Source organism: Morone saxatilis, unplaced genomic scaffold (assembly GCF_004916995.1).
Source record: "Morone saxatilis isolate NCDOM2014 unplaced genomic scaffold, NCSU_SB_2.0 Contig9, whole genome shotgun sequence".
In the NCBI taxonomy this organism is placed as follows: domain Eukaryota; kingdom Metazoa; phylum Chordata; class Actinopteri; family Moronidae; genus Morone; species Morone saxatilis.
The window spans coordinates 2,062,267-2,074,300 of NW_023340268.1; the positions used below are offsets into that span (position 1 = coordinate 2,062,267).

The window sequence follows — 12,034 nt, forward strand, 5'->3', positions numbered from 1 at the left end:
CTTTTGTAATGCCTGTTTGTCTCCACCAACCTTGTGTAACGATGTTCTCTCAACCAGCTGGAAAGGGGAAGGGTCTACTCGTATCTCATCGATTTCCATCGGTGTGTCCATCTCTGCCTCTTCCCACGCTTTGATCTGCAGCAGCAAATAAGAAGCAAGGTCACATAGGTGGACGGGCTGGCATCAGTCCAGAGTTTCTCTCTTCTATTCCAATGTGTGAGTTCAGCCAGAGGTAAAGATCAGCATTTATTTTTAAGATGGGTCATATACATACAGTATAGCATACATTATTCACTGTTAAATAAATCATTACACTGAGCAGTGTGTGTGAAGGTGTGTCCGTTTGTACAATCTGTGTGTGGAAGCAGGAGGGAGGTGTAGTTAGCTACTACTAAGGAGTTTTTTGCTGCTGTGAAAAACCTTGACACCCTGTGTTGCGTCCTTGCATGTCACTGGTCTCCCCTCTGAGATTTAGGATGTATGACACCTTTTAGCCTCTCTATGGATTTTACCTACAAGCCTCAGCCTGTTGTGACAGGGGCAGCAGTCTTGTAGAATTTACAGGGCGATGTTATGGGGCATTTTGGGAAAGTGCCAGGAAGAGAAAAGAGAGAGAAGCAGACAGAACAGGGCTGGAGGGCACAATATTGTTTTGGTGCTCTTAACAAAAAAAGATGTCTCATTTAAAATTCTGGGTGTGTTCACACTGCAGTTAAAAGGTGCCCCAAATCTGAATCTTCTCCACAAATGCGACACAGATCTCTAACACCTGTGACACACTGTGACATGATTTTTGAATGTTAATACTATCGTTTACCAGCACTGACTTGATGATAAATAAAGATTCGTTTGGGAATGTTCATACCATTCCTTGCTTTAAAACAGGCTTAAAACAGGGGCAAATTTATCATTTTCATTCTGTAAATGTGTTTTTAGATGTTCATACTGTTGGCAGACACAGGCAAGGTTTATTATTTCTGATGTTTTAAAATCAGATTTTCACTCTTTTTTTAAGGGTCAGTTCACCCAAGTTTATGTCTTCTTATATTTAGTCATGCAGAAGGGTTTAGTTTAATATTCCCTGGTTCAGTCTCTGAGATCCACAATATAACAAATGATAAATGGAATTTAGATTATGAAAAAAAACAACAGATCTTGCTGTCAACCAATTTGTACTTACTCATTTTGTGCTAAAAGTTTGGTGACTCAACACAGGCTTGAGTATTTGATCACAATGCTGTAAATAATTAAGCAGACATTTGTGTAAAACCATGCAAATCCATCGCCCCTCTGTCATTACCATACCTCCTCTGGTGTCATTGTGTCTGACATGGGAGGAGGACAGGGCTCCTGGAGACAAAGAAAGGAAGAGACAGATGAGAGATGAGACATGTTTGTGAGTGATTTTATAAAAACATCCTCTGTCACTTCTGTCCCTATGAGCCGGGCTGGATGTCACCTCTAAATCCAGAAAGCATCATCTGAATCTTACATGAGGGGAGCAAAAGGAAATGAACAACCAGTACAAGTACAAGCTGTTTGATATTGCTTTATACATCACAGAACTTCATTTTAGTTGGGTAATCTGATTACTCAATATTTACTATTGGATTCATGTATATCTGCCATCTGTATAAGACACACTACAATGCATAAAATATAGTTTGAATATTACAAGCAAATACAACAAGTGATCATTCTTAATTTTATCAAATTGGATTTCTGTCTTTTTCACAGCAATTGTGACCAATCACAATCACACATTTTTTGTAATCAGGCTGCTGTCATCCAGTTTCTTCTGTTCATCTTTCAGCCTCACAGCACATCCTACAGCTTTGTGAGTAAACTGGATGCAGAAGGTGAAATTCAGGCCAACACCTGCTGTGACCTGTTATGTGAATCTGAATTTATTAGCGATGTCCCTCGTTCATTCACTTGCTTCTGTCCTTGAAGCAACAAAATAAATGTTGACTTGCTAACAGAGTGCAACGAATTTCAGGTTTCTATGTCCATTCGCAGCCAGGAGCTAACTTGGTCAACGAAACACAAATGAATGAAAAGACATATTTACAACTTCACATGATGTTTTTTATCTCATCTGTACCAAGTCAGTGATTGCATTTCTGCATTCCTGTTGTGTATCACTGGAACCACAGCAATTATACTAACGCAAGAAGATGCTGACACTATTACACCAGCCAGATAATATTTTAAAGGTCAGTGCCTGGTTACCTGCCATCAGTGGCTGGTAAAGTGGACAAACCTGATTCACAGCCAGAGTTCAGTCATAGTTTGGCTTGATTGCTGGTGGCAACTTCCTACTGTGAGTCTATTTGATATTTAGGGCTGTAGAATTGTGGCACGCTGCTGTAAAAACAATCCCCATGCAGGAATAGGATTGAATCCAAACACATAATAGAGAATCAGAATGGTAATTCACAAGCCACAGCAGTCGACACAACAGAAATCAAATTCTAATCTTGCAAGCTTACAAGCATATGCTTATTGCCAATGTGGTTTTCATTCCTGCTCGTATAAACAGATGACATGTATTGCTTTCCCTGTGAGCCAGGCTCACCGCCAAGCTGAATAATAACTCTACCTCCAGTATCTGGCTTCCCTATTTCCATATGAGAGAAGGTAGGAGAAAAAAAGAGGCTCGACTTCGGGGAGTTTGTCTGAGGATGAGGAAGCAGTTATGTATTCATGTGCTTCTGTCAATCAGATAAGTGTGTATCTGCCTGAATAGAAAGCAGACCCCATAATGAAAAATTTGCCCTGCAAAAAATAATGGATAAATATTTATAGCCTAGCAGTGCCAGTGTGATGATGTGGTTTTGCCAAATGGATAGGGTTATTTGCATTTCAGTGATTCATGACACAAGGGAAAATGTCTTAGCTTCTGAGTACACTCTAGACATATCTGAACAGTTAGCTGAACAGAGAAAGGGCACAAAGGTTTACAAAGACAGAAAATACACAGACATGTAGAAACACGGGATGTGAGTGAGCAAAATTACCAACATGACATACAGAGTAGAGACAAGTGTGCTTGGGACTGGGCAGACATTAGTCAAAGTGCATTAACACACACACACAAACCTGCGACTGTCCCTCTGTCTGTCTGCTCTTAGAGGTGAAGAGATTCCTGAGTGTTTTCCTCACAGACTGTAGAGGACCTTTTTCTGGGAGAGAGAGGTGAAGAGGGAGATGCAGTTGGTGAAGGTCAATAAATTATACAAACACAGCTTTTGAAAGACTTGCAGCTTCTGGAATAGAGAATAACTGCAAATGAAGGTTTTGAGAGACTGCAACAACCCAAGCTACTCCTTATTGTTGTTGCCTGGATACCATTTCACTGGGAGACTGTATGTTGTTGCATGTGATAGGCTAGTTTACCATGCCACAATTGATATACACACCCCATCTGGTTACTTGCAGCGAACATGCTGCCAAACCCTCCCTCATCACTGTTAGGGTTGCAAAGTTATTAACTCCAATTTTTTTTTACATCTGTTGAGGTCTGAGACAGACAAACTTGTTCAAGTCTATGTGGTAAACAGTGTGAAAGGCAGACAAATTAATTAACTAGAACAATTTAGCCCTTTTATTTTGTGAAATAAATGGTTGGAAGGACATATAGGTGGCATCATGGTAAGACGAAGAGAGGAGAACAAATGTGACACGACAAGAAAATGACATGACTAAAAATGTATGGCATGTGTTTGTGTTTGACCTGCGTGTGTTTGGATTGGCATTAAAGCTGCTATAATGTAACACTGTTCCTCATAATTCGATTAATTCCCAGGGTTTCTCCTTTCATACTTTATAAGCACTAACAAGATGTGTTTGTGTCCTCTGGGCACTAATGTACTTAACACATATGAGAACCCGGTTAGCTTCATAGACCATCTGGGCTCTGACTAAATGCTTAGTCATTTTAGCTGACATATTTTTCTGAGGAGAAGTAGGGGAGACAGAGCAAAGAATAAATCCTGTTACATCACCCTAGTGAGCAAAACTTGTCTGAAAGAATCAATATTACTATGACAAGCCCCATAAGGCTTTCACTACCCGGCTTCAACTCCATGTCACAAAACTCTACAAGTGTAAGTGAGATAAGAAAAAGAAATCAGAAATTGTAATTGTCCTCCAAAGTTTGATTTGTTTCTGCATTAAACTGGATGTTGATCTTGATTTGGGATTCACAAGTGGGTAAAGGCAAGAAACTGGAGCAAGTAAGGCCTATCCTTTGCATCAACTGGAGAAAGTAGTCCATGCTTTTATCACATCCTATAAAGACTATGCTAATTCCATTTATTCCTTTACCAGAGGAAGCTAGTGCAGAGATAATGTATGATTATGACACTGCCACTGACATAAAAAAAACTAAAAATGTACTCAGGAATATGAAATCTTCTCAGCTTACCAGAAACAGAAGCAGTGTGGTTTAATGAAGGCTCCTGAGGCTTTGGAGGAGGCAGGGGGCCGTTCCTCTCCTCCTGCACCGGGCTGCCCTGCAGACGACAACTAGACATAACTACGTAAACCTTATTAATAAAAGCACCTTTTAAAACAAATGATAAAACATGTTGGACAATAAAATCAGGTCTTAAAATAAGTAAAAAGATATTGTGCATCTTAGACTAAACTCAGGACACAAAGGAAGAAAACACTCATGGCTTGAAAAGAAATGTAAAAAAATAGGAGCCCCACCTTCTCTCCGTCCTCCTCTTCCTCATCATCTACGAAGGCAAAGGACTCCCAGCTGTGTTTCTGAGACTGATTCTGCTCCTGTAGGCTCTGACCCTGAATCCAAATCCAGGTAAACAGATCGATACAGACTGAACCAGAAGTGAATTCCAGGTGAATACCAAACTATTCTACTGGGTTTAACACCAGTGTGTCCTTTTTAGTTCTACTGCCTCACTCATTAAAACATGTTACATATTTGATGTTTCTCCTTTGGGCTTCTGAGGTGATATAGAGTTTAATATACGCCTGTTTGACTTCCCTGTGTGGAGTCAATACTAAATAAAGCCTGGTTGCAGCAGCTTTGTCTTATACAATGTTTGCATTTCTACTTTTGGTTATTGCAGTATGCATGTATCCATCCTGTTCATGTCTTATTTCATCTTACAGAAAACATCTGCTTACTCTAAATGATGTGGCCTTTCACCAGGTCAGGATCCACAATCATGAAACTTTTATCAATTATTTATCATTTTGGGGTTTCTTGGATTGGAGTTTCCTTTCATATATTTTTTCCATATCCAAATCAGGTCTAAGGATAGGATAGGATACAGTCCTAGGAAGGATATTTAAATCCCTAATTTCATATCAGATGGCTTGCATGTTTTTGTTTTCGTAGCCATGGAAACTGGCAAAAACAGCTTCCACTAAAAACAAGAGGGACATAATCATCATGTAAATTAAACACAACCTGCTCTGCTATTTAGGTAAAAAGTTATTGCAGTAACAATTACTTTTATATCTGCATACAAAATAACCGACAGGATGTAATCTGCAGTGTACAAGTTTTTATAATATTGTATATATTTTAATAAGTAAAATTAAGAAAACCTGGGAATTTGTGAAGCCTAACTGAGTCGGTTAACAATGGGAAGGACTTTCGTACATGTCATAGAGTCTTTGATTAAGACACTGCACACCAACTAACAAAAGTGTGGTCTCTGACTGTCCTCACCTCCATCAGGAGTCTTCTCTCTGGCGACAACCACCAATCACAGAGAGCCAGAAGCTCCAACCTGTCGACACTGCCCAATAGGATCATAGAATCTGGAAGCAGAAGGAAAAAGTGTTATACTAAAAATAATAAAAAATACTTGAACAACCACAGACTGGGCTGCCATGCTCTTTCACACTGACTTCATTGATACTTTGACAAAAATATTCCTTAACAACATTAAGTAGGTTAAGATTTGGGTCTATGTAGCTTAGTGATTAAATTCATAATTAATGATTTTACCTTTTGAGTCGACTAGTGGGATTGATTTGAGTGAGGAGGAGTCCAGCAGGAGTTTGACTTCTCTGTATGTGGACTGAGAGGATATAAACTTCACCTTTGTGACCATGATGTCTTCTACAAAGATGTTGTACTGGCTGTAGGAGAGACACACAGATGCAGAGGTGAGCTGAAACAACATGTATGGTGCATTTATCTAGGACATCAGACTGAGGTTGTGAAGAACAAAACAATTCTAGAAAGAACCAATCAGCGTTGACCATTTGGCAGCTCTACAGCAGAAGAGGACCTCTTTATTCCCTTACATGGAGACATCTGCCGTGAGAAAATCAGCACAAACCTCATGTGTCCGAAGCCGAGCTCTGGCAGGTACGGCAGCTTCTTGACCTGTATGATGGAGTCGTACAGGGAGGGCTGCAGGCCTTGGGCCACCATGTTGGCCAGGATAACTGCCACCATCATGGGGAGGATGTGGGAGATCTGGCCTGTCAGCTCAAAGCAGATAACCGCTGTGGATACAGTGTGAGTCACAGCCCCGGTCAAAGCTGCCGCTCCTGTCAGAGACATGGGATGGGATGATGAGGGGAAGGAAGGAGGGAGGGAGGTGGGGGTAAATGATGGATAAAGAAAGAGAGAGGGTTGGAGTAACAGGGTGGAAGGATGGGTGTTAAAGAAGAAAGAGGATGACAAAAAACTAAAAATAAACGGTCAGTTTCGAAAAAGGAGTTGAGAGGCAGGATAGAGGGAATAAACGAAATGTTAACGTACAATAGATGGCACAAAGGAGAGAAAGAGGGATAGAAACATTTTAGGCAGGAAGAAAACAAAGGATGGATAGAAGAAAAAGGAGAAAAAGGGAAAATATCATGGGATAGTGTGCAGGTGAAATGAGGGAGGTAGAATCACAAAAGACTGCTAAGGCAGAGCAAACAAAAGGGTCCAGAAACAAAAATAGATTAATAAGAAGGTATGAGAGTGGCGACAGGAAGCAAACAAAGGTAAAAAAATATTGGAGAGAGAAGGATAAAACGGATGACACAAAGGACAGAGGTAGGAAGGAAAGGAGGAAGTAAGGAGGGATCAAAGGAGAAAGGGAGGGATGGGCTTTGTAGGGCAACAGGAGTAGGATTGAAGGACGGCCGCGTTTCTGGGTCAGTGGCTGAGGTGAGGACAGCAGAGGGAGCCCACAGTGACATTTAACTGTCAGAGCAAAGTGGCCACATGCTCTGATGGAAAGGAGGAAGAGGAGGAGGGGGGAGGAAGACAACGAAGGGAAGGAGATGAGGAAGATTGGGTGGGGAGGACAATTTGACAACAAGTGACAACTTGAGGGCCAGAGAGGTTGACAGGAGAGGAGGAGGAGAAGTTGGAGGAGGAAGAAAATGAGAAAAGTGACAGGAGAAAAGGAAGAGGACTTCTTGACCACTGCTGAGAAGGAGGTAGACAGTTAAGGAGGAGAAAGAGGAGCACAGGGAGGAGGCAGAAGGGAGGTGGACAGCTTGACAGTAAGGCTTTGTTGATATGGGTTTTAAAATAGGCAGTGCTGATTGATGATTATTTGTACTTGAGAGGATGTGCCTGGATTACATGATATACTGTTAGGTCGATGGTAACCAGGATGGTATGCTGGTTCTCAAACTTTGCCCCTGCGTGTTACTCTTGCTATGTCAACAACTAGTCATAATTGGAGGCTGAAGGAAGGTGAACAAAAGTTGCAGTTGACAAAATGTGATAAAACTAAAGGAAGAAAGGGAGGAAAGGGAGACTAACCAATGACTGCGTACCCTCCAGGGATGATGCGGTAAAGGATGCCATCAAACACAATCCCATGCGGAAACAAGGTGGCCATGATCTCTCCTACCAGCCTGCCGAATGCAGCTCCTGCAAGAAGAAAGTTACCTTTCAAAGTGCTAAAAAATAAAAGCTGTGAAAACAAGATAGCAGCCTCTGTGTTGTATGAGGTATGTAAGTATGAGGGGAACTTAAAACCAAAATTCAAATTGTTCACACGTACTTGGCCAACAAAGCTCATTCTGATATACCTCGAAAGATTTACGTGAGCAGCCTTTTACTATAATAAAATAAATATCACATTAATTCTGAGACATCTGTATGATTAATGTAGACAAACAAAAATATCACTATTGGTCTGTAAACTGCATTTTTCAGTGTTTATCAGCAGAGCACACAGAACTCATCAGTGTTTCTAGTGACAGCAGATGGTGGAAAGGCTGATGAAAGAAATCACTTCCAACAGGATTATGTCCAAAAACTTCGGGCCAGAGAGGAACGCCTGTAAGAGCAACAATCCTGCTTTTCTTTTTTGATGAAGCTCCTGTAATGATCTAATTTAAAAAGTCTGTAAAATGTTGATGCTTTGTGCCTCTGCTCTGCGTGAAAGGCCAAAACCATAGAGGATCACACACACATATGCATACCCACACGCATACAACATGACACACCGTATCTAGAACTGAGTTTATTCATCTGAAGTTGTTTACGGCTGGTAATGATGAATATTTTAAAGTGAAATACTGGTAAAGGTCACACTCCGAAGTCTTTCACACTACAAAAACAACAGATGAACTGCAAACTACTGCAAATAAACACTGATTCCTTAAATGTTTATCTGAATAATAAGAACCTGATATCTAATGTGAAAGTTAATGGAACAGGAACTTTCAGATACAACGATTGAACAAGGGAAAACAAGATTTCAGTTGCAAATCATAGAACTTTAGTATAATCACAATGACTAAAAATATTCTAAACAATACTCAAATGGGCAAAAATTGGCAAATAAATGTTTTTTCTTACATAAAAAATACATTCATAACACTAATCACATGCTCTCCACTCAAAAAAACGTATTTTAGCCATCCTAATGCAACTGTAACTATAGTATATAAAGGCTACAAGTGTTTTTGCTCACCCAGTATGAAGACAGGCATAAAGGCCCCAGAGGGAATGGGCATGGTGGTGGCCACTGCAGACATCCAGAACTGCAAGACAAGAAACATGCCACACTATTCAGACAGAGGAACTGTGGATGGCTTGACGGACGTGTACAGACCCTCAATCTATCAATATAGAAACCACTTGTGGACACCATCAAAGGGCCAGCAAACTGTGTGTGTGTGGTGGGAGGGGATCCAATCACCCTTGGTTGTCCTTGAGCAAGGCACTTAATCAACAGCTGCTCCAGTGAAGCTGCAGAGTGCGGTAGTAGTTTCTGGGCATTCAGATGGCCGTGTGTCTGTGCAGGACTGAGTGGGTGAAAAAATCAAATGTGCATAACTCCTCTGCAGAGAAAATTAACGCTAAACTCCCCCTTCAAATGTCACTTACACTGTTTGTCTCCAAACAATTTCTGTATTCATCAGAATGTAACTTCAAAATAGCTCGCCTAATAACACACTTTGTTCTTGGCTGCAGAGAGCTCATCAGAGATAATGATTACCTTTAAACAAGCTGTGTGTGCTGTGTTCTCTGTGTGTAGTTTGTGTGCGTGTGTGTGTTGTGTGTGTGTGTGTGCTGTGTCAGTGTGGTGTGTGCTGCTGTGGTGTGTGTGTGTGGCATGTGGCCACAGAGAAAGAGAGTTTCACCAGCATCCCTTCACGGGCACCACACGCTGGGCTTTCTCTTTTTGATTTGAAGGGAATGGTGAAAAACACTACATTACCACTTTAACAGTCCAGATTACTATTCTACACATCATTTGTCATCATCGTTTGAGAACTTAATTACTGTGTTACAAGATAAAAGCTCATTAGCACGTCTCTCACAGGGTGGCTGCTATCCTGATGACAGAGAGGACTGCACTCGCTGACTTCTTCTCTTTTAATCCTGACAGCCCAACACAATCATGCAGAAACACACAACACACTAAAACGGGCAAACACAGGCATTCAGCACACTCTTTTATCAGTGTCACAAATCCTGAGATAGATGAGAGCAGAAACACTGAGTCACGGAGTTAGCTACACTGATATAAAACAATGTGGATATGGAGTAAAAATAAGCAGAAGAAATATGGGTTCCCGTTCATGTGTGATAAAGAGAGACAGAGATGGAAATAAAAACAGGTGAATTATAGCAGAAAAATGTCGGCTGGAGGTTCCTGGTTCTGACTCATCTTTCCTGCCAAAACTATCCAATAAATACACAAGCAGCATGTTGGCTTTTTTGCTAGCACTTAATTTGACATTTTGTTTTTCAGGTGGATAGACAAAGAGAGAACATCTAATCATGTGTAGGACAAAGGGAGATAGGGAAACAGAGGCAGATAGAAGCATGTGGGAGAGAAGAAGATCAAGAGTGTGTGTTTGAGTATGTACTAGAGAAAGGCTAGCAGCAGTGTGTGTTGTGAGAGGAGTTCTACCAGCCAGCTGCTCTCCGTTTTGGTTGAATTAGGTTTTCACTACAGGGAGCCACTCTGCATTTGACTTTAAACTACAGAAAAAAACAGACAGAGGTTAAGTCTGAAAACACAAATAGATTTTGAGTAGTCAAAAGAGGAAAATGATATATGACAAACTATGGAGGACAATTTTAATGATCTTAGACATCTGCATTGTAAAACCATTCATATGGTCAAAATTAGAGTTGACTGACAGCGGTTTTTGGTGCTGGGAAGATGTAAGCTAACAGTTCAATCCTGACCTCTTAAACGGTTAGGTGGAAAGAAACTCACAGCGTCACAACGCTGGCCAATACAACATGGCTGTTGGTCAGATATAAATACTGGTATGAACAGAACTTTGTGTCATGTGACTTCCATATAGACTGAAAAGTTTGGTTTTGTAGTCACTGAGGAAGTAATCTGCTTTTCAGTTTCTCTCTGTTCTCCGGCAGAGCTCTTGAGAAGCCGCAGATCTTCACCAAACAGAAGGCAGCAACAGCTTGGTCCTGTTTTCTGCAACAGCCAACAGACTGTAGGCGGGTCGGGACTCAGAGTATTTAGAGACCAGACTTTGTCTGTCTGTGTTTTTCATACATGAAACACTTGAACTCAGAAGCTAGTCTGGTCACACCATTTATAAATGAAGAAAAATACTGGGGGTGGACAGATTGATAGAAATGCAAAAAAAAAAAGGAAAAAGATATGAATATAATGAGGTTAAAGATGAGGAGGGCTGCCCTTTGACTTCAAAACATGATTTTTGGAAACATGTTTGTGTCTTGGTTACAATTCAAGTTAAACTGAGGGCTTTAGTTTGGTGGTTACACCGTTATTCCCAAGTGGGTCAGTATTATACAAACTAGAACAACCTACAGTACAGTACCCAGTACAACTTAAATATGTATAGAATAAGGACTGGGATTACCCATTGGTTTTGGAACAACCACAGTCTTCGTTATATACTGCATAGTAAACTGCTGCATGGTCTGCTCCATTGACCTTCAGTAGTATGTTTTATAAAGTTGCCCAAACTCCCATTTTGGATTTTTTACCCACGATTCTGTTTTCACATCAAACCACAGAGGCTGGATCAAAACCAATGTGGTACTCAATGACACTGGCACCATAAAGCAACAGTGAACATACTGTGTGTATCTCTCTAGCTGTCATTACCAACAGACAATCATTTGCCCCACAAATAACAGTAATTCATCTAATACCTTGATCTTGCAGAAATTGTGTGAATGTGTATTTCTGTCATTGCCTCCACACACAAGTGCCTGTGCTTGGTACATGTGCTTCAAAGCCGTTGCTGATAAAAGGCACTATAGTTTTGGTTTAAAAAAAAAATGTATCACATTTATTTTTGACTTGCCTGATCAAACAACTGCATGAAGCATTCCACTTGCCAGAACACAGAGCTTAGTTGCCCCGGGCAAGCAGGCAAGCATTAATGTCGAGTCCTGTCGTAAGTCATAACTACCCCAGGAGAAAAAAAAATTTTTAAGCAGGTGAAGACCAGGATAAATTATATTTATTGCTGCTTATTTTTGCTACTCATTAACTGATGGTGAATCATGCTGCTGCCAGTGTTGGTACTCTCTCTATCTGATAGATAGATAAATACTTTATTTATCCCGAGGGAA

General features: G+C 40.7%; 1 protein-coding gene across 1 annotated transcript in view; it reads right to left on the bottom strand.

The window, feature by feature from the left end:
• Positions 1-12,034, bottom strand: part of LOC118343223 (chloride channel protein 1-like) — a 33,411-nt gene that overhangs the window by 4,482 nt on the left and 16,895 nt on the right. Inside the window, exons 13-22 of the mRNA XM_035681978.1 lie at positions 8,919-8,988; positions 7,757-7,867; positions 6,327-6,540; positions 5,990-6,123; positions 5,708-5,799; positions 4,717-4,809; positions 4,430-4,517; positions 3,103-3,185; positions 1,306-1,350; positions 31-135 (exon numbers count right to left, since the gene is read on the bottom strand). Coding sequence (XP_035537871.1) covers positions 31-135; positions 1,306-1,350; positions 3,103-3,185; positions 4,430-4,517; positions 4,717-4,809; positions 5,708-5,799; positions 5,990-6,123; positions 6,327-6,540; positions 7,757-7,867; positions 8,919-8,988 — 1,035 coding nt within the window. The remainder of the gene's footprint in view (positions 1-30; positions 136-1,305; positions 1,351-3,102; positions 3,186-4,429; positions 4,518-4,716; positions 4,810-5,707; positions 5,800-5,989; positions 6,124-6,326; positions 6,541-7,756; positions 7,868-8,918; positions 8,989-12,034) is intronic.